Below are 24,866 nucleotides of genomic sequence, written 5' to 3' on the forward strand. Positions count from 1 at the left end.
TCCCATGAAGCTTCTACCTAGAAATCATGTCTCCTTCTTTTCTAAATGAAAACCCAACTAAGATATATCATACTGTGAAGTTAACATGGATGTTTGCATATATCTTATGTTCCATGCTCTAAGCTTATGTTGAACCCAAAAACAATCCATGTTTCCAAAACCTTATACCTTGGACACATGGAACAGTGCACTTTTCAATATAATCTACTTCTTTAAAAATTTGTTAAAGCACTAACAATGAAAAAAACAGTATATTAAGAATGTGGGCATCTAAAATAGGTACAATAATGGCACAAATATTATGAAGGTAGCCAACCATTGATAAGATTTGAGGTCTACTCCATAGAAGGAAATGCATGGCTGCTATGGCAAATCCGGACATGAATACATAGCTGGTGAACTCACAGGTCCTAGGAGTAAACTATTACTTTTGCTAAATATCCAAAGTATCAAACTACCTTCTAAATTTATATATTTATGTAGAGAGCCTTATTGGGGGGTCGTGTCACCTGGCAGGAGCTTGACATTGACCAAGGACAAGGGAGTAAGCAAGCAGGAATCTGACTTTAGGGCATGATAGGGAAGTTAAGTTCGGGCAGCAATCTGACTTTAGGCAATAATAGGGAAGTAGGTTAAGGCAGGAATTTTAATCTTAGGGTGGAACAAAAGATGCTGGCTTCAGGCAAGATGTTGGGCTAGGTCAAGGAAATAGACTCAGGTATTTTGGACCTTCTGACAAGTCCTTGGAAACAACTGTTGTGGGACTTTGCTTATTGCCTGGACTAATATGTGTTTACAGTCTTGCTTGTTCCTCATTGTACTATCAGTCTTAATACCTGCATGTAATTCAATTGTTATAAAAGTGGATTGGAAATTATTAAACCTGCCTCAGTCTCAGAATTGACTGGGGTCATGGTGCAATGCTGTCTAGTTGTCTTTTTTCTTTTTAATCCTCGCTCCTGCGCAGGAGAACTGATTGACTGACTGAGCGGGCTGGGTCACCTTCATATACACAGATTAGTTTAGTTCTCAAACCTCACCAGAGGCGTTCCTTTGTTCAGTGAACAATGGTTAACACAGAAACTCACAACTGGTCAAAGTTCAGACAAAAGTATCTACAGAGTGCTCAGCCACAAATAGGATGCCTGGGTCCCATGCCCTCCCCAGAAGATTCAGTGACCATTACAAAAGCAGTGCAAATTTTCAGAACCAGAAGTTGGTGAGGACTAGAGTAAAACAATGTCGCCTAGACAGGGCAGGACCAGACCACTGCACTCACAAACTCACTGCAGCTATGGTTGCCTGCACAAGACCTGCACAAAACTCAAGCCAGGAGGAGGGGCTCATGAGGAGCTACCGACTGTGGTGGCTCATCATCAGAGAAAGTCTGTTCTCTCCAATGGAGTGGCCCCTGATACACTGACATGCTCCAGTGGTCCCTCACTCATGAATAACGAAAGGCAAGAAAGTAATCACAGGATACAGAGTCCATCACACATTCAAGAGATGACTGAACCAAAGCACTGTGAATACATAGATTCATGAAGCAAAGGAAAGGTTGCGATAAACAAGAAAGAGGTAGATAGACCTGAGGTTATCTGAGAAGATGCAAGAAGCCAAAGGAGGACTGTGGATAGGCTACATTTGTGCTGTACTGAAGACCGTTTTAAGTTCAGGAGAAAAGCACTGTGGTGGAGAGTGCCTCAAACAAGTGGCTACTGGCAGTCCAGAGCATGGCCTCCTCCAGGAAAATAGGACTACCCTCATTCCATCTATGGGGATCAAGTTGCACTACTCAGAAAGTGACCTCTGAGTATCCATAGCCCAGGACCATGAATCAATAAGAATCTATTCCTCAGACAGTTGGCCATAAAACAGAAGGCTGCAGGACTCATGTCTCCAAACTGAAGGGGACTAAGCCCTGGAAGAAAAAGATGTCTTTAGCATTACTTTTATACCCTTGCTTCCTCGTGGAGTGAAAAGCATTCAAAGTTGTTACCCAGTGTGCAAACAGAATAAATACTATATTTTAAAGGCAAAAGGAAGAATGTGCCATTTTGAAAAAGTGTAAAGTTTTTTCATCTAATTTTTTCCAGAAAGTAATGCATTTTTTATTGTTCCCTTTTTATTGTTTCCCTTTTTATTGTTTCCCTTTTCATCCTCTCAGTTAATAAAAACAACAGTTGTCAGATAATAAAGAATCAGAATACATGATAGATTCTCATTTAAAAATCACAACAAGGAACTAAGCATGTAGCTCAGTTATAGGAGTGTCTGCCTAGCATGCACGAGGCCCCGGGTTTGATTCCCAGCAGAGCAGAAAGAAGGCATGGAAGTACATACTTATAATCCTAGCAAGAGGCTCATTAGTTCAGGCTCAGGCTCATGCTCATCCATGATTGGGGCTAGCCTAGGCTACCTAAAATCCTGTCTCAAATAAATCTAGGGTCAAAACCTGTTCAGGACTTCACAGAATAGAGTAAACTCTCAGGCTCAGGTGAAACAGGGTAGAAATGTCAGGTCCTCATCTTCAACAGCTTGCATCTGACTTTCTGGTCAGATGAAAGCAGAGTAGAAAAGGCACTGGGCTCAGATCACTGCTTGGGCACACAAACACGGTTCTCTGAGCTGGGCTGGCGCAGTTAACTCAGAAGTGCAAAGACATCAGGTGCTTCATCCACCTGCACCACAGTGACCAGGGTAAGCATGGGGTCAGAACTGCAGCAGGCTCACTCATTTACCTTTAAGTTTGTGATTGTCGTTTTGCTTTTTTCCATTTGAATGATGAACTTGGCCTCCAGGTCCTTTTCCCTGCAACATAAATAAAACAGTATTTTTTTAGAAGACAGGATGTGTGTTAGGAGACAAAAGCATATTTTGGAATAAATCTATTTCATTTGATTTTCACATGAGGGTCTTTATTTGTGAATGACAACTAGAAAGTTAATTCTAGATAGCACTGCTCCCAAATCCTTGCTAAGGCTATAAACATGAAGACATATGACACAGATGCCACCATCAGAAAGTATATGACTAATGAAAAAAATATGCTGTCAAAATCTAGAAAAAACTTCTAACTTTAAGACAAGTCATGTCTTAAAGACATTTAAGCAAAAATGTCAGGCATTATGAAGGGCTGAGCATCATGGGAAAGGCAGCCCTTGCAGCCTGGATGAAACCAAGTCAAAAGACAATGCTCACAATTGCAAGCTGCTCCCAGGAGCAGCCAGAGGTCTGCCCTGCCTCTCACCATTTTGTTAGAGCCATTGGGAATTGTGCTTCTTACAACGCAGTAAACAGGAAGCCAGGGAAATTCTGAACATAGCACACAGTCTATTCATTAGGTGGCAAGGGCCTGTAATCCCTACATATGGGGGGCTGAGGCTGGAAGACCAAGAATTCAAGGCCAGCTTGAGAGATAGTGTCTCAACAAGAAAAAAAAAAAAGCCTATTTATCTATACAAAAGAATGCTATACCAATCAAAAAACACTGACATTAAGGCGTAGTCATCTGGGCACATGATTTAAGTAAAGTGCAAAGCAAAGAAAAGCCCATAGGCAGTCCTCACCTTTCATGGTCTGACTAGGATTTCACACTCTGGAGTAAAAGTAATACATTTAGTACTAATCCTAACCTTTATTCTGAACTGTTATCACTTCCTAGACTAGTGATAAAAAATCTAGTCCTCTCCAGTGATGTCACACAGCAGCAGTAGATTCAGACTGGCCATAGATCACATGGGAAGAAGCACAAACCCTATGGTGTACAGTGCATATTATACCTGAGTTGACAAACTGACAGACTCTGTAGGCTAAATGTATCCAGAGGGTTTTGCCCCTAAACTTATTATATATTAAGAATAAATCAAAATCCTCTGAATACATTTAGCCTACAGAGCCTTCCAGTACAAAGAGAATGTATGAAGGATGGCATTGCTTCTGTGTAGAGAACAAAAAGGCAACCTTAGTCTTTTCCAAATGGCTACATATGGATAAAGGAAAAAATTGGAAGGGAAGTGGCAACGATGGGAGCAAGAGTCCTATGAATATTAATTATACTTCATGTATAAATCATTTCTAGAAGATAATGTATGCAAAATTAAATTTGATTAAACAACCTAAAATTCAAAAGCAATCTGAAAACAATGGCTCAAACTTTGTACCACACAGTGGAAGAACATTTTCATAAGGTATGGAGGAGCTGCCTGTGCAATGACAAGAACTAGTTATCTGTGCTGGTCAATGTGAGATTTTTATCTGCATACTGTAAAATAATTCTTTAATACTTATGCTGGTATCACTGAGAACTACTTCCAGTAGACCTAGTAAATTAAAAAGAGGCATAAACAAAAGATGGATGAGGTATGAATTCTGAATGAGAAATAATAGCATGAACTTTATCTAAAAGAAAGGAAGAAAGGAAAGAGGGAGGGGTGGAGGGTGGGAGGAAGGAAGGGAAAAAAACCCACAGGCTATATATTCCTAATCTAAAAATCTAAAATCCAAAAATGTTCCAAACTAGAAGGCTGCGGGAAGCCTGACATGAGGCTATAAATGATGTTTCACACATGACCACATGTGACAGGTCCTACTAAAAATGCAGACATAAAAATATTATACAAAACTTCGTTTAAGTGCCTCTCACGATTAGTCAGGTCCAGGGCACAACTACTTTACTCCATGTATGCTAATATTCCAACATCTGGAATGATCTGAAACCTGAATTCTATCTAGTTCCCAGACATTTTGGATAAGGATAGAGAACTCCATAGTTCTGCCTTCTAAAGAGATCTAGAAGTATATGCTCAAAAAATAGTCTCTAAATACCATTAGCTACTAAAAGAACTCAGGCCTTCTTAAATTATGCAATCTAAATATCTAAACTTTCTCTCACTCAAGAAAACAGCCACTACAGATCATTAGGACCGTGGAGAGGAAAGTCCCCAAACAACTGGGGATGCTTACTAATGCTCACAACTGCTGGGCTCCCTTCCCTTGCTGTAAGCTCAACCTAGTGAGTCCCTCCCAAGAAACACTGCTGGGGCTGACTGCAAAGGACTGTAGTCTCTATCTTCCCGGCTCTCTCCGTATGCCTATCCTTTCTCTCAAAGGCCTGGTGATGGGACAGCTACCTGCCATGCTCTGAGAAGCTCTCAAAGAGACCCACAAACATAGGTCATGTCAAAAGGCTTTAAGCACAAAGCTAAAAGATTAGCACTAGCCAACGCTAAAATATTTGAACAAAAATAAATGCAACAAAAATAAAAAATATTTTAATCATAAATTATTTTATGTTTAAAAATAATTTAGACATAAAAAATATTTAAATCTTAAAAACTAAGAGGTACCCTTTGGAGTATGAAAGACAGTCTTGTATTGAACTTTATTAGTAGTCAGTTGGTAAATGAAGGGAGAGAATCAAGCACATATCCCATATATCCCCCCCTCCATAACAGCTACTTCAGGGCACCTCAATGGAAGGTTCCCTTGAGGTATCACAATTATACTTTGTAGAAGAAATAACACCATTATAACAGCATTGGGCTTTTGTCCCTGGTGAGTTAAATAACTATTCTGTGAACATCACTGCTACTCACTCAACCTCTGTAAGAGTCCAGGCTGGTGGGTCCTGGCCAAAGTAACACCAACAGTGTTTGGGAGTCATGCCTACCCATCCCCCAAAGGGCCTCCTCTAACCAGGAAATGCAATAAGAACAAGGATCAAAAAAGAATAAGTCACCCACCGGTCAAAGAAATCTGTTAAATCCACCTGAAGAAGTGATAATTGATACTGCTTTCTTGTAACAATAACGGATTGTAAAAGTAGAGAGGAGAAAATCCATATATTAAAAGCATATATTGGAGATATGTCAACCACCTGAATATCACTCCTACAGAATAATATTTCTGAAAATTATAACACATTGGGCCTAAGAGATAGCTCAGTTAAAGTGCTTGCTGCACTGGCACTCGTGTAGAAGGCTGGGCAGAGAAGAACATTCCTATAGTCCTAGGACTGAGAGGAGAAAAGGGAGGACCCCTGGGGCTCTCTGACCAGTCAATGTACCTGAGTCCCAGGCTCAGTGAGGATTTGTCTCAAAATCTAAGGAGTAACAAGGGAAGATACTTGATACCAATTTCTGGCCTCCACACATACATGCACATATGTACACACATGCACGAACATACATGCAAGCACACAACATATGTGGGAAAATGATTGATAATAACTAGACATTTGCTATTAAAGTATTATAACTAATATTTGAGGTATGATAAAAGTACCATAGTGACTTTAAAATATCTTACCCTTGAAAACAGAACATGCTGAAAGAATTACAAGTAAAATTATCTGTAATTTACTTTAATCTGATGGCAGGGAGCTAGCTGAGGGTAACCTCGTAACCATCCCAAGATCAATAAACCCCCAAGCTCATGGTGCAGTAAACACTATCGTGCCTGTAGTGAATTCCCAGCCAGTCTGAAGCAGACTACCACTGAATCCCACCAGGTCTCAGGCCGCTCTATGTTGTTATGACAGATGGCTCCTGACATCCCACTTTCCGAGCAGTTGACCATGAAGAGTGCACCAGTGCAGCAAGAGCGGCTCACACTTCATGTATCTGCTCTGGCAGCTATACATCTTGATGCCTGCCAATTCCACAGTGGCTCTTTCTCAATAACCTTCTATGCCTGAATTTTGAATTTTAAAACAAATAGTATCAATACATACCTCAGGTGAACAAAATGATGCACTTTCTGGGAATATTAGATATTAGAATATGCTGTCCTCACATTAATCCTTACCTTTGAAAGACAGTGTATTTCATATTTCACACCCTGTCTACCCATACCTGCCTCAAGTCCAGTGTTCCTGGACCCCCATCTCAGAAGCACTTCTGAAGCAGCTAAACTGAACACTGCTAACGCATTAAGTATCTATCTCAACAGTACTTCTCAGTTGTAATAACCATGTACTCTAACAGAGTTCTAGCAGAGCTCTAAGGGGTGACTGAGAAACAGTAATGTAAAACCAGCACCTTTCTAAGGGAATTACTCCTAGCTGGGGAGTGGTAGTGTGAGGGACATGAGGGACATATCCAGCTTTGCCCTTCTTGTAGTCCAGAGCTTATCTTAAAGAATTTATCTCCCCAAAAGACAAGGACACCCCTCGGCCTTGACCTCTGCTGCCCAAGTGTTCAACTGCGCCCAGGAGCAGCAGCCCTAGCAGCCCTGGGGGAACATATCTGAAATGAGGAGCGCGAGCAAGCGCTATGTCAGACTTAGAGAATGGAACACTGGTGATGCAGCACAGCCTATGCACAACGCTGTGGAGCAATGATGCCTAGGACAGACAGGCGGCGCTGGCATGGGTCTAGATGACACACTGCTCTTACATTTACTCTTAGGAGATAAACTCCTAAAATAAACACCATCTGCTGTTTGCACTGTTCTTTGCTTTACTTTGTTCTTTGACTTTAGAGTTTTATTTCTAAAACTCCGTGGTAGATTGTAAGGAAATGGGCTAGCTAACCTTCTGTGCTTTAAGTGGTGCAGACACTCCTAACTAAGAACACTGAAATGGCAAGATCTCCCCGAAGAAGCCATCTGAGTATCATGACAGCCAGGCTCCCTCACTCCCAGGCCCCTGCCAAACCATCAGCTTCTAGCGCTTCCGGCATTGTTTGTACCTACGCTGTCCTACGTTGACTGTAGGGCTGCAGTCGAGAGCTTGAGCTCATTTTGAAACATAATTACACGCCACTGAAATTAGGACAGGGCTATCTGTTCTAGAGAGGAAATTTGTTTCTATAAGGATCAAAAGTGAAACTGTAAGAAGAAAAAAAACGAAACATCTTCACACCAAAAATAATCATAGTGTATTTAAAAAAGATGTTAGCTAGGTACATCTTTAGTCAGAGAGAAAAATCTCATGCGAGTGACTGAAAATACTAGTGGAAAGTCCAGTGGACTCTCTGCTGGCTGGAGCCACCAGTGCTGACCACCCCCCTCAGCTGTCTGTATTCAATGTTCATAACAGGGGCTGTCACACTTACAAAGATTTCAAAGAAGAAAAGCAGCAAAAGGAAGTCCCCTGTGCCCTTGCTCCTCCACACCTCGCTGGGCCTTCCTGCCCCATGCCATCACCTACTGCAGACTGTGGACTTGATCATGGTCCTTTCTCCACCCTCGGAGCCTTAAGTGTCACGATTCCTCAGGGTCCACGTGAAAATCTATCTTACCCCAATTCTTCAACCCACACACAACACTGACTTACCAAGTCCTGTCTACTCCACCACCAACAAAGTTGGCCTCATTTCCCTACTCCACAGCCACCATCTGAAGCCAGGCCTTTCCTACTGCTCTCTGCCTGGAATCTAGTCTTTTCCCATGAGCACTGAATTCTCTGCTGCCAGAAAGTCTTATAAAGGCCATCTCACCAGGAGGCGCCTGGCTTTAAATCCTTTGGGGTTTCTCAAAGATTACAAAATAAAGACCAACTATTGATACACATACTCTCCATATGCTTCCTGGAGCCCTCTGCTCTGTACTCGCCTCAGCTACCCTCTGCCTATCTTGTCCAGGAGACAATCAGCTCCTTAAGTGTAAAGCCTACTGCCTGGGTTCACACTCTCCTCCAGAGGCTGCAGTTCAGAAGTCACCAGAAACAGTTGTTCTATCTGCTGGGCGAGCTGACTGAATTACTGGGAGTGCAGCTCTCCCCAGAGTCTATTCAATCATGCCCATCCTCTGACTACACTGGTCTCCCCACCCTACACTGTTACTGAGTCTTCTCTTTCCACAGGACTGACACCTTCCCACTTCTTACACAAAGCTTGTCTAGGGTCTAGTCTAACCAGCTCTTCCTACTCAACTTTCAAAAACAACCTCCCTAAACCTAGTAGGCTCACCGGACTCCCACAGACCTCATCGCTGCTAAAGCAATCTCTCCAGTTAGCTAAGAGAAGCAAGAACCCAGCTTCCTGCACAGCCACACCAAGTGCACCAAGCACAAAAGCATAATGTGCACCGAGTGCTCGCTTTCTCAATTCTTACCCAGCATCGCCAAAGACCAGGCACTGAGAGTTCTCCAGCCTCGGGTCAATTTCCTCTGACATTTAAGAAACATGGGAAATAAATCTTGACATTTTTCTTATATTGAGGAAAATAAATAATCCTAAAATATCATTTGAACATTGATTTGATAATAGAGTAAAATGAACTATGTCTCTCCCCGGCCACTCTGGTGAATTGGGTTTCTCAACCGAAAAGTCAATTACAGCCCCTTCATATAAATAAGTAATTTATCTGAAAGGTCTGGAAACTAGATCATATGATGTTACAAATGAGCCAGCTGGAGCAAGTATGCTGAGTTATAGATCAATACTGTAGGGCTGAGCCAGAGAGGAAGAGAAAGGTTCAAACTACCCAGTCAAGGAAAGAGGCAACGATGCCAGCTCTCAGACAGGTGGGTAGGAAACTGCAAATTACTAAAGAAAAATGTTGATGGCAGATATTTAATATTTTTAAATTATTCAGCAATTCAAACTAACTCCAGCCATTCTGCTAAGACTATTTAGATACTCAGTAATAACTGCCAGACAAAAGGATCCTTGTCCCCGTCCAACTGAACCCTCCTTGGATAACCCTTACTAGTTTACTCTAAAGCAAACTGAATCCCTCTTCTTTCTCCTGGCCAAGGCTCATGCCACAAACCAATATTTCACAGCCTTCATTTTAGTTGCAGAATATTCAACAGCAACAATTTTTAAAAAATGTATTTTTAAAAAGAATACAAGCTCCATTTACAATATAATGGGAAACAGCTCAAGGGACACTATAACAGAAAGAGCAAGCAATGAAACAGCTTGCCAATGGCCACCATGGTTGCACTTCAAACAAGCCAAAAGAATATGTATAGTAAAGCTTCCATATGCACAACACATTTCTGAAAGAATAAGCAGAAAGCTGTTTGCCTGGGACCTTTGCAAAGAATAATAAGTAGGGCCTCAGGGGACAAGAAAATGAACTTAAACATTTTACTACTGGAACTGTTTTAGCATGATTTGATATGACTTTCATAATTAAAATCAATGTAGTTAATTAAAAGACAGCCACCCCTATTTCAAAACACTGTGCACTTCCTCCTGCTTCTGGACAAGTTCCTGTCTGACTCAGCCTCCTCTCCTGGCACCTGGCCACACAGACGACAATGGCTGGCCTTGCAATGCACAGGTCACTGTGTCCTGGATCACTGTCTGATGCAGTCTAGATTGGCCTCTGCCCTTCTCCACCCTTATAGCTTCCACCTTGCAAAGTGACACCCATGAACCAAAGTTACCCGGGATAATACCCTTCTGTTCATGAAGAACACTCCTTAGGAGTCCCTCAGGTACCTGCCTCTACCCAGCTGTGCTTCTCCTTTGTAAGAGAGAGCTCCAAATAAAATATATGGTATCTGATTATGTTGAATTTCAGATAAACAAACAGCTTCCACAAGTACTCCCCCATAAACCAAGTACAGACTCACCCAGGAGACCACACTCCTCAGGCTTTGCCACACTGAGAGGCACACAGACCCCAATGCCCACCTACAGCCCAAGCCAGGAAGGTAGATGAACATACATCCTGGATACCCAAAGAAAGAGCAGAAGTTCCTGGAGTGCATGCCAGCTCCCTGCCTTCAAAGTCTAGAGCCAATATCCCTGCAGCAGTCCCCTCTTCTTAAGCTGGGCCCACCTTTATGGCTGAGCATGAACACTTGGGAGAAACTAAGAGGAATCAGTGCATACTCAGGAATTGCTGATGGCTCGTACTCTCCCCTCTCCATTAAATCAGAGCAAGCCCAGTGTGGTAAGGCCTGCCTGCAATCCAAGAACACAGGAGACTAAGGAAGGAAGATGTGAACGGAAAGTCAGCCTGGGCAACATATTAAAACTCTGTCTCACATACAAAATAAAATGAAAAACAAAACAAACAGATTTGCGAAAACCCCAAAGTGGGATTTCTCAGGTGATTACACTGATTTCTATTTGATTCTCAGGATACACCTCACCACACAGAATCAGCCAAGTCACAGAACCATGACCTATACCTAATGCCAGCCTCAGATGGCAGCAGTGAAGAAGAGGTGGCACCTCCCCTCCTTTCCCTGAAGGCCACCCCATGCAAGAGTGAAGGACAAAGTCACTATCACTGCATCATGGACATCACAAAAATGAGCCACACTGAGATGTGCCATAGAAGGCCCCGCTATAAAGGAAAGGATGAGACTTTTATCACCTTGCCTGACTCAGGGTGTCAAAACCCACAATTAGGCCAAAAGCCAACTATTATAGGTTACAGGTTAGGATCCCAGAAAGCAGTCAATCTGAGGAATGAATGCTAGCAAACCTCTATTCATCAGTGTACTCCCCCAAGATAAACAACAAGAAAAAAAGGAGGGAGAGAGGGAGAGAGGGAGGGAGGGGAGGGAGGGAGGGAGAGGGGGTGGGCATCAGACACTACAAGTGGAGTGCAACAGAGACCTAAGCACAGCCTGGGCCTACCCGCCATGCACAGCTGCAGGACTTAGAATGTCCCTCAGAGTGGCACTGAGCACAGGCACTCAGCAGGGAACCTATTCCCTGACTCCAGCCTCTGGCAGTCAGGTCTGGCTAAGAAGAATGAGTGTGGACATCAAGGACAGTGTCACCTGCCCCAGTTAGCCTCAGAAGCAAGGTAGTGCACACAAGCAGTAAAGCAAGCCCCTAGACTCTCCAGCTGACAGATCTGAGCAAGGACACAGACAGGTTTCTGTTTCTCAAACCACCATCTCCATCTTCAGTGGCATAAACAGCCTCCTGGAGTTGTCTTGGTACAAAGTGGATCTTCTTAAGATATACAGGATCCTTACTTAAGAGAAACAGAAAGGAGCCACATAAACTTTTAGCTGGGATTCTATGAAGAAAATAAAAGTCGTTCATTCCACGAATATTTAGTATTAAAAGATAAGAAGGCCTTAGTGAGCTCTCCAAGAGGTGGCTTATAGGTGAGCAAAGGGCTGCACAGAGCATGCAGGAGGGGTTGGAGAGTGTTTATGGTCACAGGTCCAACCCGCAGTGCCCTGGGCCTATCAGCAGAGTCATCTGTACAACCTTGACACAGACCAACAAAGAGGTCTGTGCTACTCAGAGTCCTGAGGCTAGCTGATTAGCCAGCCACTTGGGCGATTCCGAGGCCCACCTGCTTTGAGACATTCTGCCTAGCTGACCTGCCATGTCCTCCTCAATGACCCTGAGACTTTGCTGAGCCTATCTGCTTTACTGCAACTTCCTGGATATTCTGTGTGCTAGAGAGTTGTCTCACTCCATCTTAATGTGGTCAGACCACCAGCCAATTCTAGAAAGAAAAAATATTAAAGTGTCTCTTCTCAGGACACTTTCTTGACCCAACTTGTTTTCCACAGCCTGTATCTTCCATGTGAGGTTCTAGAATGTGCCACAGCACTAACAATGAGACCTGTTGATTATGGGGTGACTATGCATTTGCTTTCCCCATCTCCCTGGAAGCTTCCTTGGGTGAAGCATGGTGGTCTCTGTGTGTGTGTGTGTGTGTGTGTGTGTGTGTGTGTGTGATAACCCCTACCTAGCACTGCCTTCATACAGTGCAAACATCTGGATGTATGGGTGAAGCATGGTTGTCTGTTTATATGTATATATGTCATAATCCCTACCTAGCACTGCCTTCATACAGTGCAAACATCTGGGTGAATGAGTGTGCCCTTACCTGCATCTTCTGGCTGAACTGGACTGCAGTCTGAATATACAGTGGTATTTGTCTTGTCTCTTTCAAGAGGAAGACCACATTCACAGAACTTTTACTGGAGTATGTCATTTTAACTGCACTTTTTTGTAGTATCTGTTGTTGCTTTAAATGTCTTACTGGGCCTACTTTGTAAGTTAAGCTTTATGACAGATATATATATATACATATATATATATATATATATATATACACGCATATTTATATATATTTTTATATATGTATATATGTATGTAATATGTATAATATACATACACATGTATATGTGTATTTATATACATATATATTTATGTGTGTGTATGTATTTATATATAATGTATATTTATATATATGCATATATATTTATATACATATATATATATAAAGACACAGCATACATAAGATTGGTTCCATCCTCCGTCTCAGAAATTAACTATGGGGTTCTAGAAACATCCCCACTGCTACAGAGAGAAGCTGTAATGGAATAAAAGAATGGATGAAGCAGCTAACTGAAAACAAGGTATTATTTGTGAACTCAAGCATAATCAATAAGTTCGTAAATTCAGTATCCATTTTAAACTGTTAAATGAAGATGAATTTTCCCAAGCATCAGTTAACATGGCAGATATTGACTCCAAAGAACAGAAATGAAAGTCTTCATCCTCCCAGAGATCAGCACTGTGAACCTGACACTGGAGCTAAGCACAGGAACCTTTCGCCTCCTCTGAAGTCACAGGAAACATGACAAACAAGGGAGGTCTAAGCAGTGTGATGAGGCAGGCCTATAAATCTCCAGAGAGGAGAATCAGGAGCTCAAGGACATCCCCTGCTGCACAGCCAATTGGAGGCTAGCCTGAGCTATGAAAGACAGTGCCTCAAAAGAGATAAGACAGGGAAAGAGCGGGTAAGGCAAGGAAGTACAGATGCCCACTCTTCTGTAGCATGTTTCCCCAAAACATACAACCAGCAAACGCCTTTGCAAAGGGGGAATTTAAAAGAGGTGATATACATTTACTCACCATCAGCTTACAAACATCTTTAATGCTTTTGCTCTTTGCTTGGGGCCAGATAGTAGCTATTCCATTCCCAACATTTCCAGATACAATAGTATGAGACACATAGAAATGAATGTTCTGTACTTTCATCTGTTCTATGTCTATAACTTCCTTCTAGATTAATCCATATTCTAGAAAACATTCTGTTAAAATTTCTTTCACTTGGGGATACAGTGACCTGTGGAAAGAATACTGATCCGTTTCATATCATCAAGCAAACATACTATTGACGGAAGAGACAATGATAGAAGTTCAAACTTAACTGATGGACTTTTCCCTCAAGACTTGTCTCTTCCAGTCACAGTGGAGCAAGGTGCAATCCTGGCTTCTTATAATCTCTCTGTCAAGCAAAGCACCTACTATTCACATTGCCAAGCAAACAGAGATTACCTGTGGTGAAGCACTGGATGAAAGCTTGACTCCTCACAGCTTTGGGCCTTTGGGCGTACTGCCTAACTTCGCTGAAGCTTCAATTTCTCATTTGCATATTGGCTTTAACTGAATCCTATTACACACCTTTGCTCGAATAATACTAATTGCACAGCAATTGTGTGGCCAGTCAACTACACTAACATACAACAAGGCCAAGCAGATAGACACCTGATCAATGCTGATTTTGATCATTAAATCAAGATCCATGTATTTACTCCACAAATATTTCTTTTTTACTCTGTGTCCATAACAATTGAGGTTCTGTAGATATTCTAGCAAATAAAAACAAAACAAACAAACAAACAAAAACCCTGCCCTGTCCACTGGGAGCTCCCATGCCAAAAGGGAGATTTATTTTATCACAACCTTTCCCAACATTTTTCCTAAATGGGTTAAAATAGAGGTTATATAAAAAAGCATTTTACATTTTTCCTCCAATCTTACAAAAGTGAAGTTATATAGATAATTTATAAAAAGCTCCAGAAATTCTGGGTATGAAAAGCTCCATCTTCATCTATACATACACTTGAGAAGCCACAATTCATAAAAAGATTATCAGCAACATCAAGATTCTTTCATTTAAAAATTTGGAAATTACATCTGGTCATTCTGTCTTCATGGTCTGAGGAGCATGCCATGTAGTTCATGTTTTGTCCTCAGCCACTTCCCAGGGCAAAGCCCTAATGCTCACTCATTTAATAGAAAGACACAGTAGCAGAGGCAGGAACAGAGCTTCCCGTTTTCAAGGCCCTATGGGGTCCAAAGGATATAATTAAGATTTGTGCCCTTCTAGAGTCCACATGACTCAGCATGGGCACCAGCAGACAGCCCATAAAAACTAAGCCAGCTTAGAGGTTGGCTGAATCTCACCTCACCCCGGATCTGGGAAGCTAAACTAAAGTGAGCCTGGCTATTTGGAGGGTGGGGAAGGAGGCAGTGGTAGTGGTGGTCAGTAAAGCAAAGTCGGTCCAAAACAGATATGTGATGGTGATTCTATACCAAAGAGTAGGTCATTAGAAAGTTCCTTTCTGTCATAGCCTTTGCACTCCAAACCCAGCCAGTTGCCTTCCTCAGCCTGAACAGGTACTACTTGATAACGAACAGCTCTCTGCTGGCTTTGCTCCTTCCAGACTATATGGATCCCATGAGGGAATGCCAGTACTGAGCAGACCACTGGCCAGAGTAAGGAATAAGGCAGGAGCTGCCACAGACCTAGCCAATGGCAGAGCCTCCGTCAAGGCCAGCCCTGAGACTACTGAGCACAATCCAAAGCTGATGCACATCCAAAGAAAACGGCATGTAGCGCTCACCAGTAAACAAAACACCAGCAAGGATTTCTACCCAGTATTCCAACTCTGTCATGCACAGGAATTCGCAGAGGGCTTTCCATACCCAATAGGCTGCACCCAAACCTATTAAATCTGACCCTAAGGTGGAAACATTAGCTGGGAAGGTTATGCTTTAGTAATCCAACTTTCTTGTTCTTCCACTCACCTATTAATAGCCTCACAAGGACAACCTATGCTTTCACCAATAGATACAGGAGAGGAAAACAAACTAGAATGTGCCCTGAAAGAAACCAGTAGGAGGGGAAAACAAGATGAGACACTAGGAAAAGAACCAAGCCAGAACCCTCAGTACATTTCACATGGGCAGTACTGGCCAGAGGTCTCGGAACCTGGGTCAGCTCCAGGTACTGGACCTCTAGTCAGTGCTTAAAAGACTGCTCAGCTGTAAGACTGTAAGACGGGAACAGGTCTGGGCTGCTCTGCCTCCTTAGATTGGGCTAATGGGATATGAGTGCTCTGAGGAAAGTGGTCCAGATTTCCAGCAGAGTTCAAAGGAGCCCTCTCAGAGCTGGGTCTGGAGGAGGCCCAGGATGCTACAGCCCCTGGAAACTCCAGCCTCCAGATCTGTGGGTTTTCATGGCTTGTCTAAGCACTATATGAAGTTCAAGGCTTCTTATAAGCAAGAAGGCAATGAGCAAAGATCACTGAGAACACAGCCCAGATACTAACAACCCAAATATGACAGGAAAGTATAAGGAGAAATGGCCAAAGTAAACTGGGAATGTAAACAAACCAAACAAAGGAGACTCCTAAACCACAAGTCTGAAAATGTCCCCCTGGCCTGGGGCTGCTACTGCCAAAAACTCCCTGCTGCTGCCAGTGAAGGCACTTTCAAATCAGATTTTACAGAAGAATATGGATTTCTTGTTTCTTTGGAAACATGAAAGGGAGATTTCACAGGACAACCAGAGTACAGTTTAGAGGTATCTCCCCAGAATGCTTATGCTTAGCTCTCCAAGGTCTAACTCAACCCACTCCAGTCTCCCAGCCTCACCCCCAGATGCATGACAGAGTCCAGGCAGGACACACAGGCCAGGAGATGGAGGATGCCAGTTTGGGGAGGAAACTCTGGAGGTGGTGTCTCCAGGGCGCTTATAGAAGCTGGGTACAAATGACTACATTGTTAGAAATCTTTTTTTTCCCCACCACAATGCCTTGAAGGCAGAGAGACCATTGAAAACAGGGACTGATGAGCTATACTTTCAACAAAATAAAATGTAATATAACCTGGCTGGGGGGGAATCTATTTGACTGTGCCAGGTTTCCTATTTCTCATTTGAGATTTATTCAAGTAGCACTAATATGAGAGGGTGATGTCTTCTCTCATTCACACTATAAATTCCTCTCTCCTTACCTCTCATCCACCCTTCCCTCCTTTAGGCCCCAGACTGGTTCTTCATTCTCTCCTTCCTGTTCTTCTCCATAGTGCATGTATCCAACTCTCATTCCTCTAACTCCCTAACAAAAGTTTCACTTTCTGATGCCCTCAAGAAGCAAATTCTATACTATAAAGCTACCAGTACCCCAGAGCTGTGAACCCCAAAAAATATTAGCAGGTTTTTAATGCTCCACAATTTATTGCAGATTCCTTGGAAGTAAATACACTGCTACTGCTTAGAGGCAGAAGAAAAGAATTGAATCTACCGAACAAGGCTTATAAAACCAACAGATCAGGGCCCTCTCTAGGCCAGCAGTATGAGGGTGAAGGAAATCTCGGGTTGCATCCAGTGACACAGTTACACCTCTAATTGGACCTCATTTCCAAGGAGGAGGCAATGCACAAAGCAAAGCCAGTGACCGCCTGAGGCCAAGAGGTCTCATCTTGAGATAAGAGAATGACATCAGATGAGTAGTTCCACTCCTGGATCACGCAAGCCTTCACCTCTCGAGTGTCACCTTTCGAGTCTTTGATGATTGCTAGTGCATTTTAATTCAGCCTGCCTTCTCCTGCACTGTGAAGCTTCTATTGAGCCTCCTTCACAGTTCAGGGTTCCCCTGCTTACATTTGCAGAGCTTGACAGACTCTGCTCAGCACTTGAAATAGGAAGCTCTCCAACTCAAAGAGACCCTTAGCTTCCTTCAAGTCACTGACAAAAGACATGAGAACAGCCACATGTGTTTATAAAGATAAACAAAAGAATAAAACTATATCACACCAAACCCACACACAGAGAAATCTAGGTCCTGGTAGCATCTATTGAACACAACAGTAGGGCACAGCCATGACGAATTCTTTCAGGTCTATAAACAAGGCCTCTGAGCTGTCCAACTATAATTATCCTTACTAGCCAACTGTACTTGGGCTCTACGCTCTCTTTCAAATACCCTGCCTAACGTTCTGAGTGCTAAGAATCAAACCTAGATCCTCTGGAAGAGCAAACAGTGCTCTCCAGCCTAGTCAATAAATTTTACTAGCACTAGAGATGCCCAAATCCAAACTGAGAACTAGTAAGCCACCTGTCACCACCCTACAAAATCTCAGTGAGTCTTCACATTCACCAAAAACTTTGATAGTACCACAGGACCTAGAACAACAACTGTAGAAGCTATACCCAGCTTGAAAACCACAGGAAGGACTCTGAAAATGCTAAACTTATTTTCATAGTGATGCCAGTATGTTATTTTTCTTTTTCACATTTCTGTGAAATTTTGATAGCTAAACAAAATATGTTAATATACATTAACATTTCCTCTACTGAGAATTATTTCAATTTCTAATTTGGTAACAATAAGTTATAAAAGCCCATTAAAGAGAAAGCTCTTTGGATTCTTCAGTAATTATTTTTCATTAGTTTACTTGTATTTTATGTGCACGGGTGTCCACAGAAGAGGTATCAGGTTTCCTGAACTAAAGGTTATAGAGGGTTATGAGCTAGCCCGAGTGCCAAGAATCAAACCTAGATCCTCTGGAAGAGCAAACAGTGCTCTCCAGCCTAGTCAATAAATTTCACTAGCACTAGAGATGCCCAAATCCAAACTGAGAACTAGTAAGCCACCTGTCACCACCCTACAATGTGTAAATACTTTGTAAATAATAAATTAAGGAATCAACTGGGCAAATTGCTAGCTACAAATATGTTTCAATGGCTTAAGGAATGTGCTACAGAGAGCAGGCCGGCTTCATCTGAGCAAAACACAGACAACAAAACTCTTCTGACTCTTCAAAATCAAGACCAAGGAATTCAACTAAGTTCAAATCAGAGACAGCCAAGTAGCACTTAGTGCTCCAGGAAAGGAGTGAACAATCTTCCTCCTGATTCAACAGTTCATTTTCTAAGTCAGCAGGAAGGATAGATGATCTCAGAGTTATTTGTTAATGATCAGTGCACAAAGCAAGGTACACTGTAAATAAGGTCCTCTCAGGAAAGCCTGCCTCTGGAATGTTAAGCCCCTTCCTTCCAGCACTGTGCCACTGAACATCAGTCTCTGTCTGCAGCTCACCCTCACTAGCTGCCAAGGGACAGCCAAGTAAGAGCTGTGAACCTCAGTGCTAGAGGGAACACAGGTCACCTAAGTTCAAGCCTTTTCCTGACACTCTAGCCTTGTGATCAGGCAAGCAGAAAACTAACTCTGCCAGAGGACACTGGAATGGTAGGGTCTGCGTGAGCACCGGGCCATTTCTAACCTGTTCTAGATTATATTCCTTGGACCTAGCATGTAAGCAGGTGTTAAAGTTTTGAGTAAAAATGGGAACTGGGATGATTAACATTCCTAAAATTTCAGATATTGGCAAGAATTATGCCTAAAATACGCAGACAGAGGACAGTGCAGAATGTCACCTTCCTTTTCCCTCTGCTCCTCTACCTGGTCTCTCTCGCTACTCAGCTAACCTGAGCTCCTGAGGACAGGAGCGAGGTCCACTATGTTCACAGTGCCTCACACAATACTCTGTACCCTGTGGGTGTCTGATGGGTGCTTGCTGAGTGACCTCACACACCTTCACCTTGTCCTCAAGTCTTTGCACATCTTTTCTAGGCCCCTTAACAGTCCCCTAGCAGAGCTCCAAGTAACCTTTAGACAGCATTTAGATCAGGCTAGCCTATGTTCACCCTCCCGGAATGAAGACAAAGCCTCAGCTCTCACTGTGGGACAGTAAACCCTGCATGTCTGCACATGCCCTACCTCACTGCACTCATCCCTTTGACCTCCTCTATCCACTGCCACAGTCGAAACACCCTCCTTCTGCAAGCCCGGTACATTCTACATCTGCCTAGAGCATTTTCCCCAGACATCTTTCTTTTTTTTTTTCAGTCTTTTTTTTTATTGATATATTTTTTATTTACATTTCAAATGATTTCCCCTTTTCTTTGTCCCCACTCCCCGCAAGTCCCAAAAGCCCTCTTCCGCCCCCCTGTTCTTCCATCCACCTCTTCCTACTTCCCTCTTCTGGAATTCCCCTATACTCTTGCACTGAGTCTTTCCAAAACCAGGGGCCACTCCTCCATTCTTTTTGGACATCATTTAATTTGTGGATTATGTCCTGGGTATTCAAAGTTTCTAGGCTAATATCCACTTATCAGTGAGTGCATACCATGATTGATCTTTTGAGACTGGGTTACCTCATTAGTATGATGTTCTCCAGCTCCATCCATTTGTCTAAGAATTTCATGAATTCATTGTTTCTAATGGCTGACTAGTACTCCATTGTGTAAATATACCACATTTTTTGTATCCATTCCTCCATTGAGGGACACCTGGGTTCTTTCCAGCTTCTAGCTACTACAAATAGGGCTGCTATGAACATAGTGGAGCATGTGTCCTTATTGCATGCTGAAGAATTCTCTGGATATATGCCCAGGAGTGGTATAGTAGGGTCCTCAGGAAGTCCCAGACATCTTTCAACTCACCCAGACCTTCCATCCCTCATCAGTGCAATCAGGATAACCATGGTTATCTATAGCTCTTGCCCTTGTCTGTGTTTTGCCTTTTTTTTTTCAGCATCTCACTGCCTGTCATTACATGGTGACCCCATGTTTCCCCTCTAGGCCTTTAATGTCCAATGTGGCAGCTACAAGGCACATGTACTACTGAAATAAAGTTACACTGTAAATGTAACACACCAAATTTCAGACTTTTAAAAAGTCAAACATTTCCTTGTTGATGTTTGTGTTGACTGCATATTGAGATGACATTTTGAACATGTGAGGTTAAATATATCATTAAAGTTATTTTCATCCATTTTTTAACTTTGTTTTTCTGTGCTGGGGATCAAACCCAGGGTGTACACATGTGTAAACCCTCTATTACTGAACTTCCTCCGTAGCTACCTCTTTAGTTTTTAATGTGTTCACCAAAATCTGCAAACCTAGAACAGAACTCTAAACTCAAACACACTCATCAGAGACCTTCTCTTGGTAGGACCTGTCAATCTTGCAACATACTGGTTAAGATTCCCCTCCTTCCAAAAACTTCTTTGGGATTGCTCAACTTGCCATTTGTCTCCAACACCCAGAACAGAAGTCAGCACATTTGACATAGGAATACATGAACTAAACAGCCATGAGCTGAGCATATCACACATAACTGGGTGCTCTCACGTTATCATCTTCCTCACTTCATTGCCATAGTAATATTGGAAGAAAAGGAAGACAGCAACAGACTGATAGACACGAATTTCAGAAGACTGAGATAATGTAAAATGAGTAACCGGCCGAGCCTGAACCCAAACTCATGTCGTCCAGCTTCCACTGCGGCAGCAAGCCTCCACCTGGGGCCCAGACAGCAGCTGGCAGATAGCATCACACAGAGAGAGATGATCTGCTTGGCCTGCACTGCAGTCTGTCTACTTCTTTGTTTTAGGCATAATTCTTGCCAATATCTGAAATTTCAGAGATTTCAATAGCCCAGATTCCCAGTTTCATTCAAAATGTAAGCATCTGCATATGAGTCAGGTACAAGAACTATAATCCAAGAAGATAGAAACATCTCTAATGCTCTTGGAGGATTCAGAAAATAAACCATTAAGAAAAATAGGCAAGGTCCCAGATTGTGACAAGAGCTACAAGAAAAAAAAAAGCAGAGAAAATGATAGAAAACACCAGGGACTGGGGATGGCACTTTTGATGGTTAACTGAGAGATCTCACGCTGAGGAAATGATAACTGAACACAACTTTGAGGAGGAAAGGAGTGTAGTGAGTGCATATCTGGGGAAGGCATGTCTCAGCAGATAAAACAGAGGAGTGGAGAAACACCATCCTTCTAAAAATTAAGATCAGAGAACACAATATCCCTTTACAGTGTAGAACTGTCACTAGAAAGTGACCTGAAGTCAGTAAGTACTGTTGGCTACCTACTCTGCAGCAGACTGGCTCCCACCAATCAAAGGTGAATGCTAGTGTGTGTGTGTTCCACACCCTAGCAGCCCAGGAGCGGCTCCTCCGCACCCTCAGTACCTTTGGCATCCTCCCACCAGCTACACAGATATGACACTGAGGACCCGAACTGAGGGCTCCAGGAAGTGGAAATTAAAAACACCTGCTGACCAGGACTCACAGCAATGGCCTGCTTACATGAGTGCGCTTATACATCCAAATGTGAAAACTAACTTGTTATAAAGGGTAAATGTTATAATTTGTTATAAAAGGTATAACTGTAAAGCAAGAAACTATTCCATTTAGCCTCTCTTGGACAGTGTTTCTCATGGGAAACTACTCCAGGTTTTCAGAGCCCCTGAAGGCACTGAGTTTGGCCTCTGCATAAGAATTATTTAATTCTGCCTAAGGCCAACCTTGGACATACCAACTGAAAACTATCCTCCCCAGCCGGATGCAATTTCAGACCTCCTAGTCCTTACTTCTGACGAGATACATGGAACTAGTTAGTTAACCAAGGTGGTAACAGCTCGAAGCTATCTATATTCCATTTAAGGAAGGCAGTACCCAATCTACAAGAACAGACAGAGCCATTCTGAGGAATGGCGTCCATTCTTAGTCTTAACATAAGCCTTGCCAGAGAAGGCAAGGTTGGTAGAAATGACAGAAAAAGGAGATGTTTTACATGACAATCAAATGCCATATAGTAAGATCTTTATTCTGACCAGGTTCTAGTCCAGATCTTACTTGAACAACCTGAGAAACCTAAACTAAGTGATCCTATCACCTAGGATACAATATTACTTTCTTAGTTTCGATCCTATGCTATGATATTATGAATCATACATGAGAATTCTGATAAGTTTTGCAATATTTCAAAATAAAGAGCTAAAAATATTTCAAAAAAGAGAGAAAATATACTATTTAAATCATGTTATATGAGAACCAACCACACTTATTAACAATAAATATTCTCCTAGTTGTCCTATTTGATCAAGTCACAATAGCTCACATGAAGACAAAGCTTCAGAAAAGGGGAAAGTCACCTATCCTTTTTCTAACATTTATTCCTGTGTGTACGAATGCATTCATGTATGTGGATACATGCATCGCTACTCTAAGCAAACTTCTGAGCCGCTTCTCTCCTTCTGCCACGTGGGTCCCAGAGATCCACCTTGGCCAGGCTTGTGCCAAGCCTTTAACTGCAGAGCCGTCTCACAACCCAAAATCTAGTTTTCAAGTGTTTGTCTCAACAGCATTTTTCACTTTTAAGCTAGTCTTCATCACCTTAAATCACTTTTTCTTAGAAGTTTCCTGAGGGACTTCAAGTTCCCTTCACAGGAGCTCCCGAGTCATTTACCTGTGCCCTAGGCAGAACTGATGAACAGACTCTGAGATTCTGAAAATGAGACTCAGCATGCACACTGCTGGGAGCTCCCACAAAGCCGAGAGGGCCAGGGGCAGCAGGCTCAGGAGAGCAGCACCCTGTGGGGGGCTCTGAACCCTGAACTCACAAAACTTTAGAGTTCTCTTTCTGAGTTTCTATCCTCTTAGAACCCTTTGCCCGCACCCCAACTCAGTGCCAGCCTGCCAGGGGAAAGAGAACTGCCAACATTCCACCTGTGGCCCTCCTCACATTCAGAGCCCACGGTTTCCAATGTCTCTAGACAGGAATTTCACTACACTTCTGTTTTCAGCATATGGATCATAAAACTGGTTTAGTAGGTAACAGGTATCTTCTTTTTTTTTTTTTATGAAGTAGTTATGAGGAAAAAACAGTAGAATGCACTGAACTGGAAAATGCCTTGCCGGAGACCAGTTACAAGCACACAGCTCTCAATCAGCAGCTGCCTTTCAAAACTCAAAAGGCCTTCATTCAAATAACACAAAAATCCTTCCCCACTCGGAAGAGAGAACTGAGAGAAATGAACCTTATTCACAACAATTTTATTAGGAGATCTCTGTGGGAAGTAGGTGGAATTTTGAAGTAAACTGGTCAGAAGAATCCTTTTGCACAGAAGTATCTCTCTCAAGATATTTACTAATTACAAAGAAAAAAAGTAAAATGTTACTAGTCCAGAGACTAACTAGATGACGTGCTAACCAGGTATTCAGTCAGCGCTCTCAGCAAGAAAATGCAGTGATACACAGACTCCCCAAAAATCTCAGGAAAAGTACAAAAATCACTTATGTGTTGCTCTTGCCAAAATATATTAATTGAAGTTAATCATTAAAAAATATTACCAAAATACAAATTGAGGATCATTCTAAGAAATTTCCCTTAATTAAAATATGAAGGTCATCTAAGACCTTGTAGCCAAAGAGATCTCAAACACAGAGGACAAGTTCCTGTCATTTCACAATCTGATACCATCTTCAATGGCTTTCTAAATACTTATCCCTATAGCTAGAGATCAGCGCAGCTCTCAGCCCTCATCTAAGAAACTTCTTTATGCAGCGGACAAAATTACTAGAGCCAACAACTGGTCCAAGTATGGAGAATTTGTGACTGTGGGGTGCCCATCCCCAAACAAGATATCTGTAATTCTACCCCTACCCCTAAGGCCCAGGGTATATCACAGAAGAAAGGCACAGAGACTATAAAAGCCAGAGGATGTCCGTGAACATGTCTTCTGGGGTGTGGCATCCATGAGAGCTCAGCAGTATGGTTGCCTATACAAGGAGGCCTTTACTAGACAGCACCAATCAACATTCCAGTATGGAGAGGAGAAGGGCTCACAAAGTCCCAGCCCTCTGAAGCTGCAGGCAGCCAAGGCTACTAAAGGAAGAAGAGTCATTTTCTCCAGGATTGAGCCCCCTGACAGGTGCCTATTCCCCTGGAGACAAACGTGTGTGTGTGTGTGTGTGTGTGTGTGTGTGTGTGTGTGTGTGTGTGTATTAATGTAAGACATGAATTTGAATTTGAGAGGGTATG

General features: G+C 42.5%; 1 protein-coding gene across 5 annotated transcripts in view; it reads right to left on the reverse strand.

The window, feature by feature from the left end:
- Kif16b (kinesin family member 16B) overlaps positions 1-24,866 on the reverse strand; it is a 289,898-nt gene that overhangs the window by 252,520 nt on the left and 12,512 nt on the right. For all 5 annotated transcript variants that reach the window (XM_052183773.1, XM_052183772.1, XM_052183768.1 and 2 more), the window contains exon 2: positions 2,742-2,811. In XM_052183773.1, the coding sequence (XP_052039733.1) occupies positions 2,742-2,811 (70 nt within the window). The remainder of the gene's footprint in view (positions 1-2,741; positions 2,812-24,866) is intronic.

Source organism: Apodemus sylvaticus, chromosome 5 (assembly GCF_947179515.1).
Source record: "Apodemus sylvaticus chromosome 5, mApoSyl1.1, whole genome shotgun sequence".
Classification (NCBI taxonomy): Eukaryota; Metazoa; Chordata; class Mammalia; order Rodentia; family Muridae; genus Apodemus; species Apodemus sylvaticus.